Source organism: Seriola dumerili, unplaced genomic scaffold (genome assembly GCF_002260705.1).
Source record: "Seriola dumerili isolate Sdu_G_001 unplaced genomic scaffold, Sdu_1.0 BDQW01000138.1, whole genome shotgun sequence".
NCBI lineage: Eukaryota > Metazoa > Chordata > Actinopteri > Carangiformes > Carangidae > Seriola > Seriola dumerili.
Window position 1 is genome coordinate 15,581,776 of NW_019174393.1, and position 24,382 is coordinate 15,606,157.

General features: G+C 39.6%; 2 protein-coding genes across 6 annotated transcripts; one reads left to right on the forward strand and one right to left on the reverse strand.

Moving 5' to 3' along the window:
• Positions 1-344: 344 nt before the first annotated feature.
• il15ra (interleukin 15 receptor subunit alpha) lies at positions 345-7,183 on the reverse strand. Of its 4 annotated transcripts, none has more exons than XM_022749496.1 (8): positions 6,978-7,183; positions 5,796-5,887; positions 3,570-3,617; positions 3,264-3,311; positions 1,882-2,001; positions 1,512-1,625; positions 553-640; positions 345-460 (listed from the first exon to the last, which is right to left on the reverse strand). In XM_022749496.1, exons 1-8 carry the CDS (start codon positions 6,992-6,994, stop codon positions 379-381), a joined length of 609 nt encoding a protein of 202 aa, XP_022605217.1. In that variant the 5' UTR covers positions 6,995-7,183; the 3' UTR covers positions 345-378. The 4 variants fall into 4 exon arrangements, with proteins under 4 accessions (XP_022605217.1, XP_022605215.1, XP_022605214.1 ...); XM_022749494.1 differs by having other exon boundaries at positions 5,796-5,977; XM_022749493.1 differs by having other exon boundaries at positions 5,796-5,981.
• A 2,086-nt stretch (positions 7,184-9,269) lies between these two features.
• rbm17 (RNA binding motif protein 17) lies at positions 9,270-19,604 on the forward strand. Of its 2 annotated transcripts, XM_022749005.1 has the most exons (13): positions 9,270-9,387; positions 9,727-9,884; positions 10,065-10,181; positions 10,306-10,472; positions 10,791-10,903; positions 11,457-11,531; positions 11,806-11,944; positions 12,388-12,539; positions 12,917-12,967; positions 14,547-14,623; positions 15,460-15,558; positions 15,645-15,717; positions 19,306-19,604. In XM_022749005.1, exons 2-13 carry the CDS (start codon positions 9,762-9,764, stop codon positions 19,407-19,409), a joined length of 1,290 nt encoding a protein of 429 aa, XP_022604726.1. In that variant the 5' UTR covers positions 9,270-9,387; positions 9,727-9,761; the 3' UTR covers positions 19,410-19,604. The 2 variants fall into 2 exon arrangements, with proteins under 2 accessions (XP_022604726.1, XP_022604727.1); XM_022749006.1 differs by lacking the exon at positions 12,917-12,967.
• Positions 19,605-24,382: the final 4,778 nt, after the last annotated feature.

Consider the following 24,382-nt stretch of genomic DNA (forward strand, 5'->3'; position numbering starts at 1 on the left):
CATGTGCACTTCCTATTTTAATACAGAGGTTTGTATACACTGCTGCTGATTGAGTAACACCTCTGATATACCCACTAATCGAGAGGAAATGTACCTCAAAGCTCGTTTAACACAGTTTCGAGGAAACATGTATTGTGTAATTGTGTAATGTGCCCCAGGTGAAGGGTCAACATTAAAATTCCCGCTCAAAGGAAGACTGTAAATTAAACGTCCTGGGAATGTGCAAAAAAATGAACGTCCTATCAAGTCAGCCGTTATCGTCTGGGCCAATGTCCTGTGCGTAGGTAATAACCACTTCTTCGGTGCATGGAGACAACCCCCCCCTTGAGCTTTCTGTCTCTGCTCTCCATGACAGCAGAAGGTCAAAGGGCACAAACTCTACGACGGCAGTCCAGATGAAATATCATTCATGGACATCTTTTCTTCTGCTGTCCCCATTGGGTATCTGTTTCTTGACCTCCTGAGGAAGAAAGGAAAAGTGTAGCGTGACATGATTAAAATACTTTTTAAAACTCAATGAAACCCTCTGTTATATGAGTTTCCTTAGCTTACCTTCTATACCATGAGTAGCCGCTTCCAAAGACAGCAAAGACGATCACCAAGAAAACGCAGACGATCAGCCCAGCTGTTCTGCCAAGTACTGCAAGAGAAACGCTCAACATAAAACCGCTCCCTCTGTTTGCAAACAAACAAAAATGTAGAGAATCTCTTAGCTCTGCCATATGTTAACATAAGTGTGGGAAGATGACAAAACAACAAGAAGTGAAAGGAAAAACTAATGAACTGAAATGAGAATGAAATTCAGGGGGTTTTCCCTATGTCCCTATGTAAATTGCCTTTATATTCTTATGCGTTCAAAATGTTTACTCATGTTAATGCGCTACAACTGCACCGTCCCCAGTCTGATGTAATCTAATGCATCTTGCTAAAGATTTACAGATAATAATAGATTTTATTTTATTTTAAATTTGAGTGGCTTTCAGGACACTGAGGCGATTCAGAACATAAAAAAGATACAACAACAATGAAATATATATAAATAAAAGTATTATACACACACACACACATATGTATACAGTATATATACATATAATAAAACACTAAATACATGGTTTACATTTCACAATGGACCAGGAAAGGCCAATCTAAACAAGTGAGTTTCCAGTTGTGACTCAAGCAGAACAGATGTGTTCAAGAGAACAGTCTGTGGGAGAGTATTTCAGAGGTGAAGGTCAGCTACAATGCTGCGCAGTCTGGAGGGGGGGGGTGTGGGGGAGATGGATATCAGAGGAATGTTTAAAGGGATGGAGAAGATTAGATAGGTATGACGGCGCTAAACCGTGGAGAGATTTGTAGACGAGGTAAAGTCATTTAAAATGCATTTAACTGGCAATGGAATTTCTGAAGGGAGGGGGTGACGTGAAGTATATTTAACCCCCAAGTGGGTACACCGGGGAGAGGAGCATGAGAATAATCGAGCCGAGATGTAATTAAGCAGTGTGGAAGCTTACTGTGGTGAGTGTGGCGTTGCTTTTTAGGATCAACTGTGGTGTAAGTGGAAGGCTCAGTGGTGGGTGCGCTTGATGTTGTCCGGTTCGTTGCTTCAGTCTCTGTCAGAAAAGTTACTTTATAAGAAATGAAAGAAGGATTAATACCATTTTACATTTTACATTTGCAGATGAAGGCCAACTTCAGTTGCGAAGAAAAAATTATGATATGATATTCCCAGTGTCATCCAGGTTTTAGTTCCGTTTTGGCACTTGAGGTCCATTTTACCTTTTTTTGGGATTTGCCAATCTAATCATCTGACTGATGCAGCGACAGTACTATGGAGGCTAATTGGGAAAATCATTATAGTATGCGTGATAATAAGAGCTTCACCCTGTGAGGGAGACGAATGCTCAGCATCCGAGGTCCGCTCTGCGGTGCTCGTTTCTGGAGCCTGGGTGGGAGCTGAGGTGCTTCCACTCTGTGTCGTCTGGCGGCTGGTGGGAGCTGGTGCTGAGGAGAAATCAAAAATCACATCTCTTGATACTGAGAGCACGACTGTGTTTCCTGCCGCTAATACTTCTGCTACTAATGCTATCTGTATTACTACAGTGTTGCTTCTGCTACCATCACCACTGTTTGTAAAACCACTGCTTAGTAAAAAAAAAAAAAAAAAAAAAAAAAAAGAAAAGAAGAAAAAACTCAGAAATGTAAAATGACATATACTGTATGTCCCCGATATCATGAGTGACGTTGCCATATATGTCACCTATAAGGAGGGATTTATTATTATCACATCCTCTGAAAATATGAAGATATAAGTTTATGACATTAAAAGCCCAAAGTAAAATTTGTTTCATGTTGTGACCATAGATGTTAACAGTATATATTTAATTTGTATGTAAGTTTATTAAAAGAACATACATATAAAATGTTTTATATGTTTATAAATGTTTTTCTTATTCATTTCTCATTCATTTTAAACATGTTTATGTTCCCATTCTGGGAAAATGGCCTCAGACTTTTGGAACCAACTGTATGTAACATCAACATATACTGACAGGCTTTGGGATGGATGAATATTTATGTAACATTTATAACACTACAAAATAAAAATACATATATAAATATAGATATTTGCATGGGCTAGACATATATGTCAATATATGAAACTGTTCTAATAACAATAATAATAATGTAGGTTTTTACACACGTATTTTTATTTTATATTTACATATGTGGCATATATGTACATTTAAAATATATACATATATTACATTTGGGGTGATATAACACACTACAGAACTAATACACATTACTAATAAAGGTTGAAAAAAAAACTAGGTTCAATGTTAACTTATAGCTGCGGTTGTTACTTCTTCTAATAGTATTAGTGCTAAGAAGTGGTGGTGGTACTACAAGCACAAATCCTGCTGCTAATTCTACAGCTGTTAAAGCTGAATGCATGACTATACTGCTACTGTTGATATTAGCTCTACTACTAATACAACCACTACTGGCACCAGGGGTGGATGGAAACAGACCTTTTTCATATGAACACCTATAAACCGGACTTTTAAAAAAAAAAAAAAAGATTAAGTGCAAATATCTGTAGCTGCTCAACGCTCCACCATGCTCACCACCTAGCTGCTAAATCTGGAAGCATTTCACTGAAAATCTGCATTAGTTCTTATCATTGTTATCATATCAGTTATCTGTTATCATATCAGTATTTTTTTTTTCATCTCCAAAATTCAAGCAAAGGCAGAACTCACTGATGGCGGAGGTAATGTGGACGTCCCGGAGAATGTCGGTGCGACTCGCTGCAAAATCAGACCATCATTAAATCACAATTAATCATGAATGTAAAGAAACTATTGTGGAGGTTTTGTTTAGCTTTATGCAAGAAGAATCTAAATCAAGTGTGTGTTTACACGCCTGCTGTTCACAAACACCGCAGGGTTGACTAAACCTACTTTGAGAAGCAGCGCTTCTGCCCGTTTGTGATGACTGCCCTTACCTCGCATCACACAGTCGAAAGTATGACTAACAATATTTTTCCCATGAATTCACAGACTCACTTGTTCCTTTGCTCTGCGGTGGTTGTGTTGTGCGTCTCAATGGATCAGCTGAAACAAAGTAAAAACCGAAGTTAGTTTATTTAACATCTACAACCAGAAACTATGAATGAACAAAAAATAAACTACTTGCGGCTTGCAGAGCCAAGTATCAGTCAAGCACCAAATGCTCTGGATGCTATATTTTCCGTGATACAACTGTTGTTTCCTGGTGACCGCCCACAGCCCCAGTTTGTAACACAGGCTTTCTGTTATGAATCTGCGTATAAGCTGATGCTGCGATTAACCTTCTCTCTCTCAGCCGCTCAACAAACACTCGTCTTATTGTACATACACCACGTGCTGCATTTCACTGCCCACCTTCTAAATATCCTCAGATATCGGCTTTTATAATGAACTAAATCATTATACATGCAAGTATCTCGGCGAGATCCCCAAACATTAGGGTATTTATTCTAATTTCATTCATAAAACATACTCAGAATCTCTGACATTGCATAAAATGAAATCTGTCCTGTCATCAAACTGCGCCTGTGCACTTGTTGTTATCGTTTTATTATGTGACCTGGTGCCGCTGTGGATTTCTGGAAACCACTTTCAGAGATGACTCATTCATCATTTGAAATTCCTCAAAAGATAACAAGCGTGTGATTGTATGGAAGAGCAGTGTTTCTAAAGATGGCTGGTCTCTAATCAGTTGCGGTGGCTGTACACGCCCAGGTATGTGGAGCTGGAGCTATGTGGAGGGGGCCCCATGGGCCCTGTCGACGTCCTTCCTGCTGGTGCTGCAGGATCTCAGCATTTCTCATAAAGCTCCTTTCTGATTTTAATGTGGTTCATGTCATTAAACTTGACGGCTGTCCACTGTCCACCCCTGATAATGGGCGTTACACAGCAGAACTACGGCGCATCTGGGACAATGGTTTGAGGCAGTGGCACATGCATTTGGCAGTACTTGCTGGCCTCAGAGTACAATTTCAAATAATAATAATAAAAACTCTATTTGTGTAGCACTTTTTGTAAAAAAAAAAAAAGTTACAAATTGCTTTACAAAATGGTCTACATATGGTCTCTCTCCATGAGCCGCAGCCCTGTTCCCATGCACACATTTGTTGTTTTTGGAGTAAACACTGGTCTGACTAGCTCAAGTGGGACACTCTTAAAAAAAACATGGTGTCAGCTCACACTCCTGGATGAAACACTGCCCCTGGCTCTTTGCAATCCTGGGTAGGAAGATCATCTTGAGCCCTAAACTCCATCCTAGTATCTGAGACCTATGGGTCATACTACTTCACTCAAGGAGCTGTTTTCTCTGTAAATTCAGGTTGGATTTTATGAGTATGTTTTTTTTAAATGTTAAGACAAAGAACAATAAATCTCTCTCTCTCATCTCGACTACTGCAATGTTCTTCTGACAGGCACTGCCTTCACACACAGTGAAACCCTCACAGATGGTCCAGAAAGCAGCGGCGCGTCTGGTCTTTGATCAGCCTAAAAAGGACACATTTCACTCCATTACACATCGACCTCCGCTGTCAACGACATGGCCGCCTGAATCAAACTCAAGTCACTAATGCTGCCTTCAGAGTGACTTCTGGGTCTGCTCCATGAACCTGAACTCAATCACACAGCCTTACGCTCCTTCTTTTCCACTGCGTTCCTTTAAAGGAATGTGGTCTGACATCACCATCCCTGCACACAAGACGGTCTCAGTCCAGACTGTTCTGGTCTGTGGTTCTCTGATGGTGGAACAAGCTACTGAATGCTTTCAGAGCAGGAGCGTCCCTCTCTATCTTCAAGACTCTCTTGAAGCCTCATCTCTTCAGCGAGCACCTCTTCCCCTAACACCTCTAACACGTCTAAGTAGCACTTTCTATGAACTTTCAGTTACCTGATCTCTTTGCACTTATTGAATCGTTGCTGTTAGGGCTGCATGATATGCAAAAAAAATCACACTGCAATTATTTTGGCTGATAATGCGATTTCATTTGGAAGGATCATTTTTTGCATTTTATTTTTTACTGAAAAAAAAATTTAAATTATGACGGTGTGATTTTTGTTGGGTCTTATACCAAACAATCATGTTCCTTTACCTCTGGAGAATATGATTTTCAGGCCGGGGCACCTCTGTAGCACCAAAACTCTTATGGTGATAACAATGCAGTGTAAGTGGCTTTGGATAAAAGTGTCTGCCAGATGAGTAAATGTAAATATAAATGAAAATCTTACGTATACAGTTGAGGGAGGCTTTGGTCCAGTATGGAGCACCGTTATTTTGCTTGCATTTGATGAGGTTTGAGGTTCCCACTTTCCTCACATAACTGTCGACACAAATGTAGCGAAAAGTGTTGTAACACGTCTCTGGTGGAGGTTTAGTTAGAGGCAGGTGAGGAATATCTGAACATGGACAACTGTCTGGAAAGAAAAAACATCATGTGACAAAGATGGAAAAATAATTGAAATGGTTTATCTTTTTTTTTCTTTTTTTTTAAATCTTTCACCTGATGATAAAACCATAATGTTTTGTAGTGCATCAATAACATTAAAATGTGTGAATGAAAAAAGAAAGAGAAGAGTTTAGACTCAAAATTCATGAAGCAGAAATGAATCTGAAAGTAAAATATCTATTTATGTACAAATAGATATTTTACTTTCATTATTCGCATTATTTCCTGTCAAAATACAATACTTACTCCAGATCAGATCAAAGTGGCCTGACTGTAACTTCCTTTACCCTCTTTCCAATAATTTGTCTTAATTCAAATTTGTGATTTTTATATATGTACACATTTATATTTCACTTTGTTATTATGTTTAGTTATTGTTGTACTGTTTGAACTTGTATTTTATTTTTTGTGTTTTTGAAGTAAAATTGTAAAAAAAAAAAAAAAAAAACACAAATAAGACATAGACTAATAACCTATTAGAAAATCTAGCTCAGTTAGTCATTGTGGTTTGTTTGATTGTAAACTGGATTGCATCACTACAGATATGTTAGGCCTACATAATTCCTCTCAGGCGGTAGTGTGAGAAGCACTTCCTATCCACTTCTTTACCTGATCTCTTTGCACTTATTAAATGGATACAGTACTTTGCACTTACACCAAGGTCTCCTACTGCACCGAAGCTTTAGTGATGTCCCTCACTTGTAAGTCGTTTTGGATAAAAGCGTCTGACACATAAGTAAATGTAATGTAAATGCAAATGCGAATAAGAAAGTTAAAAACAAATAAATAAAAATATAAAAATGAAAGAAAAAAAAAAAAAGAAAAAAAAACGTCCTTTCAGTGGCCGGTGTTGGACCAATAAGTAAGAGACAGCAAAAACCTGGACTGAAAGCGAAATGTTTTGAAGGTAGTTCTGAACGAGATCTGATGATAACAAAATTGGCAGAGAGCACGTCGCACTTACCTCCGTTGGAGCAGCATGCGGCTCCGAGCAGACAGAGCATCATAGCGCAGACAGAGAAGGAGAGTGAACCCTGATCCATCGGACGACTCTGTGCAGATCTATAACATGTTCACCAGGGAAACTGAGCTCGGTTAAGACCATCCTCACTGCAAGACGTCCAGCTATCAACTTCTGCTCTTCTTGTACTGCTGTCACTCAACTTTCGATTTCGTTCTTCTTCTTCTTTCCGGTTGATCTCACACCATTTAAGGCGACGCTGTCTCCCCCTGGTGTAGGCGTAGTAACGTCGTTGTTACTATACCTGCAGTATATCTACTTTCCCTCTGCTGTCTGCGCTCTTGCTGCCATTGATGGTTGAGTCGATGGTTGAGATGACTCTCTCCATCCTGCCGCACCTACCATTTCCCACACGCGCTCTATATGTCATATCCCTCTGTTACCAAAAACTTATCAGCCCAAGCCTGCACCTCATCCAAGGCCCTCTGAATCTGCTTCATCAAATACTAATACTGCTAATTAAAATAATAATAATAATAATAATAATCATCATCATCATCATCATCATCATCATCATCATCATCATCATCATCATAATCATAATAGTAATAATAATCTTTATTGTCCACAAATGTGAACATTTGCGTTTGGCTTCACAGGCTGGTTGGTTAAAACACATCATTGTAACTCACAATCAATAAAGACAATAATAAGATTAGCACAACATTGTAATCAGTGTCACTGGAGAAACTCAATACTGAATGAATGGGCAACTAATAACTTCACCTCCATATTTTGGAATTTAAATGATAAAACAACCATTTAATCTTCACTGATCCAATCACTGTCATCAGTGTTTATTACAAGTTTCTGTCCTTTATGCCCAAGCTTTTTTTGTTCCTCAGCTGTTGTCTACCCACATCACCAGTGCACGCCCCGCAGCAACCTCAGCTGATACAAAGGTTAAATCTATTTTAGTAATTCCATCTAAGTTGAATTACCATAGCTAGATAGACAGATAGATAGATAGATAGATAGATAGATAGATAGATAGATAGATAGATAGATAGATAGATAGATAGATAGATGCTTTATTTATCCCCTAGGGGAAATTCAAACTGGAGGCAAGGGTTGTAAAAATGTATCACAGTCAGGCCTTCTATACAAACCATGCACATCCCCCATACAGAAATGTAACATATGACATATATGTCCCTATCAAGAGTGATGTTACCATATATGTCACCTAGAAGGGGATGTATTATCATCACATATATACACCCTCTGGATATAAGAAGATATAAGTTTATAATATATATGAAACACCCATATTGCAAAATTTATAAAATTTTTATTTTTACAATATTCAAAATATCTACTGTATATGCTGTATGGTATGTTATATTCAGTTTATATATGCAAGTTTATATTAAAAAATGTATATTCTATATATTGTATATTGTCTGTTTTCCCATTCTGGAAAAGTCGCCTCAGACTCTGGAATGGATGTATATTTACATAAATATAAGCATACATACATAAACATACATAATTGTATGGGATAGACATATATGTCAATACATGAAATTGTTACAATTTTAATAGAGTTTAATATAATATAATTTTTACGTATGTTTTTATTTTATATACTGTATATATTTCAAATATGGAAATTCAATAGGCCCCCTATATGCACATATATTAGATTTGTGTATGAGCCTCCCAACAAGTATCTTTCCATTACCAACCAACCCTGTTAATACAACATTCAGAGTTGGTTTCAGCCATGTGTTATTCTTTGGTGGTATCCCATGGATGTATCAGTTATCCATAATTCAACTCTTGCCCAAACCCTGGACTGGAATTGCGGCTCACTGCTGCCCCTCATAGTTGGGATTAGATTGCAGTTCAGGGTGAACTTTCAGAGCCAAGTCATGGATGTATGAACCAGGCAGAAGGCTCCAATACATGGTTCTGAGTATTTTTATACACAGTCTATGGTATTTATCAGTGTAATGGGTGGATTATGGTATATGCCGTCTCCAGACGCTATGTTTGTAGTTGTGCAACAAAACTACACTCACACTGGACTACATTTCTATATTTTCCCATTTTATTAATTTTCTATACATGTCATCTTATATGGCAGCACAAACTGTCATTAAGAAGCAGTTCTTTATTCAAAATACATCTAGGTGTCATAGAGTGTGAGGTAGAGTGGTGACGATGGATTCATCCGGCCGCTAGGTGGCGGGAGAGAGGAACATGCCGGCTAATGTCGTTGACTGTCGCGCTTAGTTTTTTGTTGTTGTGCCGCTGCCTCTGTCACGTTCAACGAGGAGCGACACCAAATGCGCAGTTAAACCTTTTAATATTACACATATTTATTAATGTCCGGATATTTCTAACACTGGTAGGTTGAAAACAAGCAAAACTCTAACCTCGGTGTTGTAGATAATTCGTTTAGGAGCAGATAGTTAGTGCTAAGTAGCTATGCTAGCATTAGCCAACGTTAGCAAAGGCTTGGACAGTCATTAATAGACATTACCCGGCCTGCTTGGTTTTTAGTAAGTTTAAGGTGTAAACATGTCGTTGCCTTTAATTAGTAAACAGCTGTGTTACAAAATGCGAACCTGTGAACCTGGGCTGCTGCTCAATTTCCATCCACGTATTGCAGAACAAAATTATGCTTCTGAAGCAGGTATACATTAAATGAAATGAAACCTGTGTGTGTATATACATGTGTGTTTAGAGGTAGGTAGGTAACAGGGGCACGGACGGGCAGCAATGTCGCTGTATGATGACCTCGGTGTGGCCGCCAGTGACACCAAGACCGAAGGATGGTCCAAGAACTTCAAGCTGCTGCAGTCCCAGCTGAAGGTGAAGAAGGCGGCTCTGACCCAGGCTAAGGTGAGCACACGTTACGGTATTACAGTATTGATACTGGTGATGATAGGAGACTGCATGGATAGCAGTGGATGCACAGGATTTGCATTTGTACTCTACTCTGACATTTAAATGTGTTCAGAATGCTACACAACAAGAACACAAACATAAATGTGCACATATTCAATAAATTTGTGTTTGTAGACCCAGCGGATGAAGCAGACCACTGTCTTGGCTCCTGTCATTGATCTAAAGAGAGGAAGCTCCAGTGATGAGCGTCAGATCATAGACACTCCTCCACATGCTGCCGCTGGAATCAAGGTCAGTGTTAAGCAGTGAACCTGGTGTGAGGTTGTGATGCAGCTGCACAAACCTGTTTAACCTTTTCTCTGCTAAAATAAAGGTAAATACAAACGCATCCTGTGTGTGTTTGCACTTGCTTCAGGATGCTGTGCCCAGTGGTTTCTCCTCTGGCGATGTCCTGATCCCGTTGGCAGATGAGTATGACCCGATGTTTCCCAACGACTATGAGAAGGTGGTGAAGCGACACCGGGAAGAACGACAGCGACAAAGGGAGCAGGAGCGGCAGAAGGAAATTGAGGAGAGAGAAAAGTACTGTCATGCTTGTTGAACTTGCTCAAACAGCGATTAAAAGCAGCAGCACTGATTAAACAAGAGAATATAATGTTGGAGGCATAAGAGACAAAGTTCTGCTGATTAAATGCTGGAATCGGTCTACCCATCCAGCTTAAGAATGATAGTTAATCAGTTTGTCTTTTCCTAGTTATTGTTATTTGGGATACTTGTGTATCTCGGTGCATCTGTAATGCAGAAAATGCTTTAGGATGTTATTTGCAACGTGATAGTAATTTGTATGAAACAAAAGAATCTCAGGGCTCCAGTCTGAATCTGAAACCTGGTGTATTGCAGGAAGAGGAAAGACAGGCACGATGGTGGAGCTCCAAGCGGTTTCTCTCGTTTCCCGGCAGCAGAGGGCGACTCAGATGAGGATGAGGAGTACGAGAAAGAGCGGAGGAAACGAAGTGTGTATTTCCCACTGCTCAATTCAAAGTTATTATTATTATTATTATTATTATTATTATTATATTCAGAGTACTAATAACAGTGAATGACAGTGAATGTAATTGGGATGTCTTGACCTTTATTACATAATGAATAAAACAAGTTTTTAAGTTAAAAGTCAAAACAGAGCATTAGAAAATGGATCTGAAGTCAAGCAATAATAGAAACTCATGCTATGGTCTGAAGGCTGTTCATGTCCAGATCATTAGTCTTCTCTTTTATGAACTAGATCATTTTTTAGTTTTTCCCCTCAAACACAGGTTCTGTGTTCATTTCTCACGAATTATATGTGTGACGTTTTTCTGCAATCTTTATGTCTCTGTTGTCATTTCGAGTGAACTGTGGCCAATAAGAGGGCGAGATAGATCAACTGCATGAGCGTGATATTTACTGCGGCTTTAAAGGGAAACAAAAATACATTGACAATGATACAATTGTTTACAACCAAAACAACAGCTAGGTTTCTCTGTCTGTCTGTCTGTCTGTCTCTCTCTCTCTCTCACTCTCTCTCAGGTATGGGTGGAGCAGCCATTGCTCCTCCCTCATCACTTGTGGACAGAGATGGTAGGTGTGATGATGATCCATCAGGTGAGATTGTATTTTGTCAATTTTTAACATCAACATAATTAATACAGAGTAATTTCAGCAGAACCCCTGTCTGAGTAACATTAAACTCCATTTAAGGAGAAAGAAAGAAACAGCATGATGCATGTTAGGATTTGGTTAGGTGGTGGAAAATGTTACAAAATATTTACTTATTTACTTATATGTATAAAGAGTTATCTATCTGAAGTATGCATTTACCTCAAATTTCAGTGCAGCTCTACATGTCTGCAATGGTTGTGTTGTTGTGTGTGTTCAGGCTCGTCTTCATACTCCTACGAGGATGAGAGTCGTCCTCCCAGAGGCTCGAAGGCCGCCATCCCTCCACCTATGTATGAGGACTCAGACCGGCCGCGTTCGCCACCTGGACCTACCAGTTCCTTCTTGGCCAACATGGGGTAGGTGGGACACACACACACACACACACACACACACACACACACACAAAGCCACAAAGATACACAGCATGCAGACATCTCACCTCTTTACGTCTTGAACGCCATACATTTCTATTGGAATGAAAAAGATGACGTGTATTATTAATCTAGTTTGAGCTTATTAGCTACTAGAGATGAACCGATTGATTAATCAATTAGTTAATTAACAGAAAAATAATCAAATTAGGATAACAATAATAAAGTAATTGTAACTATTTTGATAATCATTTAATAATTTAAGTCATTCTTTGTGACAAACAAGCATCTAATTCAATCTTTTCTTTGTTATAATGTCACAGTACATTGACAATCGTTGGGTTTTAGTTGCAGAGTTCTATCATTATAAGGGGATAACTTAAATTTAAATGCTCACATTTTACTGAATCTTCTGCTTATTCCCACAGAGGTACGGTGGCCCATAAGATCATGCAGAAGTATGGCTTCAAAGAAGGCCAGGGCCTGGGGAAACACGAGCAGGGCCTCAGCACGGCGCTGTCCGTGGAGAAGACCAGCAAGAGAGGGGGGAAGATCATAATAGGTGACGCTGCAGAAAAACGTAAGGATGCAGTATTATATATATTAATAATCTCGTGTCGTAATTAATGCAACATATAACACACTCTGTTTTTCATGGTCGACTTTGTCCCCTTTTCAATTTGCTTGCTTTCAAGTCTTGTTTACCTGTCGACAGCATGACAGGTGACCTTAGCTTGTGTCATCTCAAGTGTTATGTTTTAGTTGTGACAAATGCATTTGATCTTTTCATGTGTATTTTTGCTCTACACTCATCATTGACCGTCAGTGTCATTTTATCATCACTCAGCTGATTTACTGTGACCTTGTGTGCACATTTTTCTACTTTTTTCATTTTGTGTACACGTGTGTGTGTGTGTGTGCGCGGGTGTTGGTGTGTTTGTGTGTGTGACTGAGCAGCAGGGTCCAGCCTGTCAGGTGTTGCTGAGACTTCAGGCGGAGGCTCTGCAGGTTGGCCTCCACTCCATTTTTCTCTTTCCCACATGCAGTGTGCTGTCCCACTTATCTTTTATTCTAGAAGTGTGTGTGTGTGTGTCTGTTTCTGTGTCTGTATGTGTGTGTTTGCTTGCATGTTTTTTTATCCATGTGTGTGTTTGTTTGTTGTCACTCCCAGTAACCAGATTGAAAGCAGTGATGCTGTATGTCTGTTAAAAGCTGAGTCGTTCCCAAACGTTGCAACAGAGGCGTTGTGTTTTAAGAGCTGCTGTGGCAACGATTAGAAGAGTTTTGCATGGTTTTCTGCTGATTGTGTGTTAGTAGTTTACACACTTTTCTTTATAATTCTGCAGTCTGCACTCATTTTGGTCTACTTTGAATGTGGTCTTTGTTTACCACATGACAGGGCTTGTTAGCGTGCAAGTCTCCCTTATTTTCCCTCCTTAACAGCTCTGCTTCTGATTCAGACCTGCCTGTGTGTGCACTTTGAATTATTTATTTTTCTTTTAAAAGAATAGCCCAAGATTTTGGGAAATAAACTAGTTCTCTTTCAGGGGGAGAGTTAGATGAGAACATTAATAACACCCTCATATCTTAGAGTAATTGCAATAGGCCATTTAGCTCAGCTTAGTATAAAGACTGGAAACAAATAACATCTTAATTAGCAAGTTCTCGAGGTGCAGGTAGGTGGATTTTGTTGCCTGTAGACAGAGACAGGCTAGCTGTTTCCCCCTGTTTCCAATCTTTAAGCTAAGCTAACTAGCTGCTGACTGTAGCATGAGAGAGCAATTAATCTTCTCATGTCGCTCAGCCAGAAAGCGAATAAAGTGTATTTCTCAAACTGTCAAACCTTTGTTTCAAAAAGTATAATCCACACTTTACCAGCTTCTCTGCCTGTGATATATGATTGAATGATTTTACATTCATAATGCAGAGTGAAGTTTTTCCTTTGCAGTGACAGGTTTTGGACATTAGATGTCATGCTTGAACGTCAGACTCATCACTGCTTTATTTTCAGCAGAACTGTTGTGAGTCATGTTATCAGTCCTGCATACAGGACAGAATGAGAGAGTACAGTCGCTCTCAGACATTTTTCCATCTTGTTTTCACATTAGTAATGACACCTTGTGCCCCCTGATTACCAGTCTGATTACTGACAGTATATCTGTCTTAATGTGTGAGTGTAGCCAGAGACTGAAAAGTCTAGATACAGTATGCTGTGTATGTACAGTGTAGATATGTGTATACCTTTATATGTCAGAGGTTGTGCTCCTCTGCTGCGTTGTCAGTTTTCCAGGAATACTAACTAACAATGGAAGAAATGCACTTGTGACCCATTTAGACTAGTTTCTCAACAGTGTGTGTAAACCAATAAAAACACTAACATGACAGATCTTATCTCAGCAAACACAGAGCAGTATTTCTCAACAGCATTCGAAGAAATGATGAGGAATTGTTTCATTTATCACACCTACTGAGTCAAGTTCAACATGATACAGTTTGTTATGACACAACTTCAGTTGCTCCATCCTGCTCACATGCAGCCTGTGAAGAAAGAGAAACATTAACCATGTGTCTCTTTCCATCCAACTAGCCGACTCCTCCAAGAAGACCGAGACAAATCCGCTCACAGAGATCCTCAAAAACCCAACCAAGGTGGTCCTGCTGAGGGTACGTGTGTGTGTGTGTGTGTGTGTGTGTGTGTGTGTGTGTGTGTGTGTGTGTGTGTGTGTGTGTGTGTTGCGTGCGTGCGTGCGTGCGTGCGTGCGTGCGTGCGTGCGTGCGTGCGTGCGTGCGTGCATGCGTGTGTGTGTGCGGCATGCGGTGTGCGTGCATGCGTGTGTGTGTGCGTGTGTGTGTGCGTGTGTGTGTGCGTGTGTGTGCGTGTGTGTGCGGTGTGTGTGCGTGTGTGATTGTGCGTGTGTTGTTGTGTGTGTGTGTGTGTGTGTGTGTGTGTGTGTGTGTGTGTGTGTGTGTGTGTGTGTGTGAATTATGTTTTTGGGAAAAGGTTGGAGAGAGGTCAGAGTTTTTTTACAGTGCAAATTCAGACTGATGCAACAAAGTCAGGTCACTCATAGTTTAATGTATAAATCTTTAATATTAAACACTTTCTGAAAATAAGTCACAATCCCTTCAAAGCAAACAGATGAAAATAGACTGAGATATTCATTCACTAAAAGCTTTTGATAATTTATATTGTTTTTTTAGAAAAGTTCATTGTGATTATATGGTGTGTGTGTGTGTGTGTGTGTGTGTGTGTGTGTGTGTGTGTGTGTGTGTGTGTGTGTGTGTGTTCAACATTTTAACTCAGGAAATAATGGTGAAAATATACAAGTCATTGTAAAGTGTGAAAACAATCAGAAGTCAGAAAATGGAGACAGTAGAAAACCCTGTAGATGAAAGCAGAGAAATTTTCAGTTTATTAAATTACAAAACTACAACAAATTATTATAAAAATCACATTTCATTATCTTCCATAGCCTTATGTTTATGTGTTTGTCCTTTAGAACATGGTGGGCCGGGGAGAGGTGGATGAAGACCTGGAGGGAGAGACGAAGGAAGAGTGCGAGAAATACGGCAAAGTGGTTAAATGTGTTATTTTTGAGGTGAGAGAAGTGACTCACAGAGCTCGACTCGATAAAGCGAAAGTTATCAGACGGGACAATCACAAAAACACACTTTTCCCTCTCAGATCGCAGATGTTCCAGATGATGAAGCTGTCAGGATATTTCTGGAGTTTGAGAGGGTGGAGTCAGCCATCAAAGGTCAGTGTTGTTTTGTTGTCTTGTTGTTTTGTTGTACGACCCCCGAGTGAAGCCTGAACACATCAGAAGAAATAATTATAATTGACACAGGTGTTTTGACACTGAAGACTTGAAAGTAACAAGGCAGCAGATTTGACTGTTGAAGAACTTGAGCCTACTGTACTTGTGTTTCCAGTGGCACACGGTCACTGAAAATGGTCAACTTGCAAATCATTGCAGTCATTTTGAAAATGTGAGCAGTTGTGTCGTGGTTTGGAGCTCACTTTTATGTAATTGCATCACTTTCTTCCATCATTGTATAACTGCTCCAATAATATGGGTGAAACTGTGTCCCATTCTAAATGGGTCGGCCCAGATCAGAAACAAGGTGAGACTCGTCTCCCTCCGGTGTTACATCACTTGTGGCCCAGCAACCCAGCCGTCTCCCTGCGGCACCAGCAGAACCGCGCTTACATCACAGCTCCAAGAAAGCGGGACAAACGCTCAAAGAACGACACTGAACGCCGCAGTCGTAATGTTTGATACTGAAGTGTCACACTGTTTCTATACAGGATGATGATGAAACATTTTATTGCTCCCAGAGGGGAGCCCTTGCGTTCCACTATTGCCATTACGTGCCTTTCCTCCATATGGAAGCCAGAGGTCAGGTGCGCGTAGTAACAGGTTAGAGATGACCTCTGTCTTCAGCGTCTCGCTCAAAGATCAACTGACAACACAAGTGCTCAGTCCCAGTGAGCCTGGTTTCTTTCTGTTACTGAAAGGTAGATAATAATTAATTAGTTCATTTCATTTCACATTTTCATGGTTTTTTTTTATAACATCTCACCATTAACCTCTTTAAAATTAGTCCTGTAATGGTGGCAAATGAGGTTTATTTTATTTGGTCTAGAGTCATGCTAGCTGCTGTTTGAGCTAAATGCTAACACACACGGTGACAATGCTAATAGGCTGGAGTTTTGCAGGTAAAATACTGCTTCACCATCTTAGTTGAGTGTGTTAGCTGGCTGTGATTTAATAATTAGAACTAAACACAAGCTGGAGCTGGTAGGCATTTCTTCAGTTTTGCAGGTGTTATTACCGGAAAATAATGGACTGATGGTGGCAAGTTATTAGAATTTATCCTGGAACATCCATGTTCACCCCCAACAACAGGCGCACAGAGAAGCAGGGCTGGGTTTTGCCACTGATTTTCCCATATCAATTCAGTTCTGATTCAGATGGTCCCAATGCCATGAGATCCCTGATTCAGTTAGAGATATTTCAGTTGCCGTGCCAGTTTTGCTTGCTGTGGCTCAGGAGGTAAAGTGGGTTGTCCACTAATCAGAGCGTCAGTGGTTTGATCCCCGGCTCCTCCAGTCCACATGTGGAAGTATCCTTGGGCAAGATACTGAAAAATCCAAAATTGCCTCTGATGGCTGTTCCATTAGTGTATGCGTATGAATGTGAGTGAATGGGTGAATGTGGAAAGTATTGTAAAGTGCTTTGAGTGGTCGATACGACTAGAAAAGCTCTATATAAGTACAGTCCATTTACCATTTATTTACCATTTAGACATGAGAGATCTCATGGAGCTACTGCTGTAAATTGTTCCTCTAACCTGGTGCATTATTGAAAATATTAATGTTCACATTACGAATGGACCCAAAGCAGCTAAATAACACGACCAACAGTTTAAACACACATTTCAAGAAATAATAGATAGATAGGTGCAGTGGTAAGCGCTGTCGCCTCACAGCAAGAAGGTTCCGGGTTCGAGGCCCGGCTCGGACGCGGGGTCTTTCTGTGTGGAGTTTGCATGTTCTCCCCGTGCCTGTGTGGGTTCTCTCCGGGTACTCCGGCTTCCTCCCACAGTCCAAAGACATGCAAATGGGGACTAGGCTAATTGGTTACTCCAAATTGACCATAGGTATGAATGTGAGAGTGAATGGTTGTTTGTCTCTGTGTGCCCTGCGATGGACTGGCGACCTGTCCAGGGTGTACTCCGCCTCTCGCCCGAAAGGATGCTGGGATAGGCTCCAGCCCCCCCGCGACCCTACTAGAGGATAAGCGGTAGAAAATGGATGGAATAGATAGATAAGTAATGTGTGTTGCTAATGTACCCTGGTGCGTCGGCTACAGTGTGAAGCAACAGGTACACACAGCTTCTCCTTGCACATCTTGCATGTAGCTTTGCTTTTGTCCAGCTCTTTGCTGTCTTCACAGTTTTTGAATCTGAAATGCAAACCACACATCTGTCTTTAGATCAGTGCCTTTAGTGGAGCTGCGTCTGCCATGTTTACGCGAGACTAATGCGGTTACAGCCTCACACATCCACAGGAGACTGTAAAAGGCTTAATTAAAAGATCGGCCTCAGGATTTTATGAATTTGTATTGGATCATTCAAATGAAGCTAGATTTGAATCAGAGAATAGATTTTTTTTCAACCTAGCCCTAACAGAGAGGGTCAATAGAAACCATCCTGCAACAAATACATGGGATTTGTCCCAGTAGGCATGATGGTGCCAGTCTGACTGTGCATTATCCCTGAATGCCACAAAGAAAGTATCTGTGTTTGGCTAGCTAGCCAAGGTTGCTTGGTAACGTTAGCTTGTGTGTGTTGAACATCACTCTACGCACAATGAGGGCAAAGAACAGTGATCTCAGACCTGCTGTTTTTACTATAGTGCATTCACAGTTTTCCAACCATTACATTTGTCTCCTACGAGCCTCCTCACTGTAACTATAGTTTATACAACATCTTAAGAAAACATGTAAAAAATGTCCCAGATGCTAAGGCCCGCCTGACTTGCAGTTGTTTAATTACTACAACAGAACACACTTTGTTTTTACATCCAGTGTCGGCACAATGGAGCTGATGTGCTCACATATGAATGAAGGGACTGCATGACAATGTGCTGTCTGATGCAATCTTAAGTGTTCTTCTAGGACAATGGATTGGACCCATTACTGGGTTGGGACACACAGAAACAACATGAGGTTGTTCATTTCACTGATAAAGTTGTCACTCAGACAGGACAGAGTGTGCACAGTGTATCTCGGTTGTCCTTTTTAAAGGAAGGTTGCCGTGGTGTCTCTACAGGACAGCGTTCACTGTATGATGATGCTGTAAACAGGCAACGTTCCTGGAAAGCCATGCTGATGTGATATTTTTCCTTTTACTAAGAATGGGTCAAGAGTGAGAGCCAAAGCAAAGCTGTTTTTCTCTGTTGGCCTATCACTTTCACTTCTGGTTAACTGTTGTTGCATCATTCAGCTGGTATTCACAGCAGTTTATTCCACACAAGTAAAATCACTTCTATTTACAAGAGCAGAGGTTACAGAGATGTTCCAGAGAAAAATCCACCATAAAATAACTATATAATAATCCTGGCCTCGTGTAGTTTGGTGGAAACACACTGTTCTGGGTCTTACACCCTCCTTTGAACACATACATGTCAAAGCCCCTCAGCAGGAGCTTGTCCAAAGGCATTCTGGGACACAGAGGAGTATCTGAATTGGCATTTTGGGGTTTCTGTAATAAATCCTGTTAAAAGAGTTATCTATGTAGTCGGTACAGTCTGACTTTAACTGTCTCTCTCTCCTCTGCAGCCGTGGTGGATCTGAACGGACGTTATTTCGGCGGGCGGGTCGTCAAGGCCTGCTTCTACAATCTAGACAAGTTTCGGGTTTTGGATCTGGGTGAACAGGTCTGATGTCTCCCTGGGAAGCTACACCAACAGACTCAATGAACACACATCGTCTCCCTAACTTGTACATAAACCTTTTTTTTTTATATTCTCTGAACAGCAGCGAAGTGTCTGAATATAGAGATGACGAGTCCAACTTGTAGATTATTGCTTGTTTTTTTTTTTTCCTGTGATGAAAAATACCTTTATGTCAAGATGAAAATAAATGGTCTAAACTCTGTCAAAGCTACAGTTTTCTTTTATTATGTGATGTTATTCCATGCAGCTGACATTTCTATTATCTTTCTATTATGGAATTCAGTATCACAAATGAGTCTCGTCATGCTGACTGGGCTGCACTTCTGTGAATATTTCATCCTGCTTTGAACTTTCTGGAAAAATAATAAATTTAACTAGAAACTTGCACAGATCCTGTTGTGGATCAGCTCTCAATATCCAAGAAGCCTAGTTTTCCTCTGAATTTCATCTGACGTAACTGAAGGCTCCACAGTAGTGTTAACACATCTCCGGGGCCAGATAGTCTTAACTTAGCCCTGATGGATTGTGGGAGGGGGAATGGGACAGTGAACGCAGCCCCAGCCTCATTCAGAACTTACGTAAGCGCGCCAAAGGGCCCTGGAGGAGGCGTCCCACCGGAGCAGGTTTAGTTCAGATCAGAGAAATGGGTTCGTCCGAGAAAGAGAAATGAGAAGAGACCCATTTGAGAGATTTCATCCTATGATTATACATCGCACGGCTGCAGGGGTCAAAGGTCGTGGGAATGTGAATTATCAGGCTGAAGTTGAGGGATTTGGCCACAGTGGTGTGTGTGTGTGTGTGTGTGTGTGTGTGTATATATATGTAGGAAACGTATTTGAGACTAATGATGAGAGCGTGTTGTAAACGTGCACAGCAGAGCAGATTGATATGATTGGCTGTCAGTTGGCCCATTAAACCTTGACCTGAATACCAGTGGATGTGACCTGGGAGGAGGTCAAAGGGTCAAGATGCATGTGGCTTAAAGTGGCTTAAAGTGGCTGGAGGTCACTGTGTGTGTGCTTGTAAGGGCAGTTACTGTAGGCTGACCTATATGCATATATAGTATCCAATTTCTTCTGAAGACGACACGCCACAGACACGAAAAACCAAGACGAAGCATGGCTTAAGATGAACAATGTTTAAACTTATCTAATAAAATATAATTTATATTCTAGTATGACATTCCTTCTGTGTTTCCTTGCTGAGCTGCAGTGGAGGGAAAGTAATTGTGGTAGATACCTGGTGTGTTTATGTAAAAGTACCAATACATTATTGCTCCAAAACAATAGAAAGTCCTGAGTTCAAAATCCTACATAAGTACTGAAGTATCAGCAGCAAAATGTGCTTAATGTTACGTATGGCAGTATATTACGTTAGGTGCATTAATGTGTAAGCAGCATTTCACTGTTGCAGCTGGTTGAGAATGTTTTAACATCTTGTTATTAATGGGAGAGGAAGAGGAAGAAAAACTTTGCCTGTTTGGATCTTTAACAGTTAATTAAATGACACCATCAGAGTTTAGAGTCAGTGAAACATGATGAAGCAGCTTTCAGTTCATTTTCAGGTCATCCGAGAACTAAAGCAGAATAAAGGTCAGCTCCAACTTTCTGTTTGTTTAAATCTTTTCTGTTTGCAGCTGTATGTCATCAAGTTAAATTGACTATTATTCATATCATACACTGCACTGTAATTTTTTATTCTCCTGTTTTGTCAGCTCTATTTTATTTTTATCTTCTATTTCATAATAACCTTTTAAATCCAATAAAAATGTGCCTTGTGTTTCTTCTCTTAAGGCCTTTTGTGTTTTATGTAAAGCACTTGTTGCCTTGTTGCTGAAAGGTTGTTGTGTTTAAGGGACTGCGAACAACATACAGACATCTGAAACATAACAGCCAAATGGTTGGTTCAATCTTAAAAAATATCATGTTTTTTATGTAATATCTCAACCTTTATTATTAATTACTTTCTGCCACTGGATCATCCGAGTCCTTCCCTCGGGGCTTGGGGCATGGCTGAGAGTTGGGACTGCTTTGTTGTGACATCACAAAGTTCAGGAAGTCCTTACAGCTGGTTTTAAGGCTGAAGTTTCTGAATACAGGCTGTGTGCATTTCTCTGTGGACTGAGCACTTTGATACTTTCACAGTATTAATATAGAACCTAGACCTGCTTTATAATCAAAGAAGGCACGGACATCTACTTGGGACCTTCAGAGTAACGGAAAGTCTTCTGCACCTTGTAGCACACAACATTTTGTTTTTATATATAATAAAATAAATGTTTCAGAAAGAAGAGAATTGTCTCTCTCCTAACTCCTTCTTTACTCCTCTAAACTGAGATTGGTTTTCTATGTATTTTGTATTCCAGACCAGAAACCCTTTTGTGTCAAGAAATACGTCAATTAAAGTAAATTTCATTACAGAGTAAAGACTTAATCCACTGTTGTCCTCGCAGATATTTCTTTACCTCATACTCAGCCAGCTTTAGCTTCATTTGGATTAACATTTGTTTTTTGGGAAACTTAACATGAAGAAGCAGCTATAACAAGCTCATGAAATAAGACAATATCAAAATAGAAACAAGTTTAAACACAATTAAAAGCCAGAGAATAAAAGTGGGTCTTCAGGTGCATCAAGCATCAACAACTTGAGTCTGTTTAATGGTCCGGAGCCGAGGAGCCACTACAGAGAAACCCTGTCCCTGAGTCCCTGACTTTTTCTTTCTTTCCGCGAACATGGTCTTAAAACCCAGGAACTGCATCCGTGTTCCCAAACTTTATCTTTCCAGTGTTTCACTATCAGAACAAACAAAAGACACAAAACAAACCCAGTTTAGTTTCACAACCACAGTTTCTCCACCTGAGCACTTTCACTTCAGACTGAGACACGTCCCAATCCTTCAGATTGAGATGTCATGACCTGACACTGTCCAAGTTCAAATTTGTTGTCCATTTGTAGGCATGAAAGCAACTTACGCAGAACACAGGGAAGTTCCAGATATAAATATCACAACTACACTGCTATTGTCTTTTCTTTCAAAGCTGCCCTTTGTTCACAGGAACCAGTTTGTCTCTGAATAAACCCCTTTAAGTAAACAGGAATTATGTTTTTGGGAAAAGGTTGGAGAGAGGTCAGAGTTTTTTTACAGTGCAAATTCAGACTGATGCAACAAAGTCAGGTCACTCATAGTTTAATGTATAAATCTTTAATATTAAACACTTTCTGAAAATAAGTCACAATCCCTTCAAAGCAAACAGATGAAAATAGACTGAGATATTCATTCACTAAAAGCTTTTGATAATTTATATTGTTTTAGAAAAAAATTGCAAAGTCATAGTGATTATATGGTCTGTGTATGTGTGTGTGTGTGTGTGTGTGTGTGTGTGTGTGTGTGTGTGTGTGTGTGTTTTCCCTCCATTTGCAGCCTGGTGTCATAAGGTTCAGGCTGAAACTGAAAGCCAGCACAAACACACAGTGAGCAGTTATATTTAGTCTCAGTCCAGATGCTGTAAAATGCTGAAAGAATTCAATGAAACCAGCTGGGATGCAGGATTTTTAAGATCTGCACCATTTAACCCTTGTATTATGTTCACTTTTTGGACCATTTGGTACTGTTCGGGTCAAATTGACCCCCGGTTTGACACTATTGGGGTTTTAAAAGCACTACAGAAATAAAAATAAAATACATAAAAATCCTTTACATATATTGTCTTTAACTCAATTCCAAACAATATAGATAACATTTGTGATTCATGTTTGAAATTAATCTTTGCTAGATCACATTTAACAATGAAAGTGTCATTCATTTTGTGATAAAGTTAAAATATGTGTAACAAAATATACTATACTAAAGACTTTCATGATCTGTAGACACCTGCAAGGATGACGATCCAAAAAAAGGCATGTAAGTCCAATGTTGTGCCAGTTCACACTTGAAAAGAACTAGTTCAAAGTTCAGTTCATACAAATGAAAATTAACTAGTTCACGTTCATAGTTTTTTTTTTTTTTTTTTTTTTTTTTTTTTTTAATTTTGAACTAAGTTCATGGTTTCACGTTCATTTGTTGTTTTTTTAAAATAAAGAAATGAAGGCCGATATTCTTTTTCAATAGAACCTCTTTCTACCCATCCATCACCAGCCCCGAATCATAGCCACTCACAAACTAAATGAATTACTGTATACCACTGAAAAATCACAGACATGAGTTACATTTAAAATCCGTAAATAAATATAACCCGTCTGAGTCTTGACTTGTTTGTTCATAAAACTGCTTCAAGTGCTCAAACAAACTGGTTCAGCAGTAGTAAATTTGTGGGGAATTGTAGCATGTATACTCAATGATATTTATTTCTTTTACAAATTTTTTACAGAAAATAAGCTAGATTGAAAGTTTCAGGTTGAAACTGTTTTTTCTTGTATCATTTTTCTTTCAGTTAAAATATAAAACGGGTCAATTTGACCCAAACACCACCAAGGGTTAAATCAGTTTTGGAAAAAGTGGCATAAGAACGCTGAGTTTATTTTAATTTACCTTATCAAGGGAGTCTAGTTCTCCCTCAACATTTCTCGACAAAAGTCTTCATTACACTTACTGTAAGCTAAAACATATTTGGTCAATCTGGGCTTTATAGCGTTGAAACCATATCACTACGTAAGATTATGGCTCAACAGGAGAGAGTCCAGTGTGAGGAAGCAAAGCAGAGCGTGTGCTGCAGCGGCACGTAGACGTATACTTCAACTTAAGGTGCGCAGATATGAAGAAAATAATGTTTTTGTGTCAGACAAATATCTCATATCATGTTATATCAGAATAAAACAGTAAACTGTCTCATCATAATTATCATTATCCTGAAAAAAAGTTAAATTAATAATATACTATACTATACTATAATAATGATACAAACAACCGCCACCTCTATTCAGCTGCTAATAACCTAATAACGAAATTTCCAATTTAGAAAAGA

Bases quoted from the DNA above. Each gene is read 5' to 3' on its own strand.
- il15ra (XM_022749493.1), bottom strand. From the start codon at position 7,056: ATGGATCAGGGTTCACTCTCCTTCTCTGTCTGCGCTATGATGCTCTGT. The intron at 5,982-6,977 runs GTAAGTGCGACG...TTTTCTTTCCAG, and splicing joins CGCATGCTGCTCCAACGGAG to ACAGTTGTCCATGTTCAGAT. The intron at 2,002-3,263 runs GTGAGTTCTGCC...ATTTCTCCTCAG, and splicing joins CCACATTACCTCCGCCATCA to CACCAGCTCCCACCAGCCGC.
- rbm17 (XM_022749005.1), top strand. From the start codon at position 9,762: ATGTCGCTGTATGATGACCTCGGTGTGGCCGCCAGTGACACCAAGACC. The intron at 10,904-11,456 runs GTGTGTATTTCC...ACTCTCTCTCAG, and splicing joins GAAAGAGCGGAGGAAACGAA to GTATGGGTGGAGCAGCCATT. The intron at 12,968-14,546 runs GTTGGCCTCCAC...CCATCCAACTAG, and splicing joins TTCAGGCGGAGGCTCTGCAG to CCGACTCCTCCAAGAAGACC.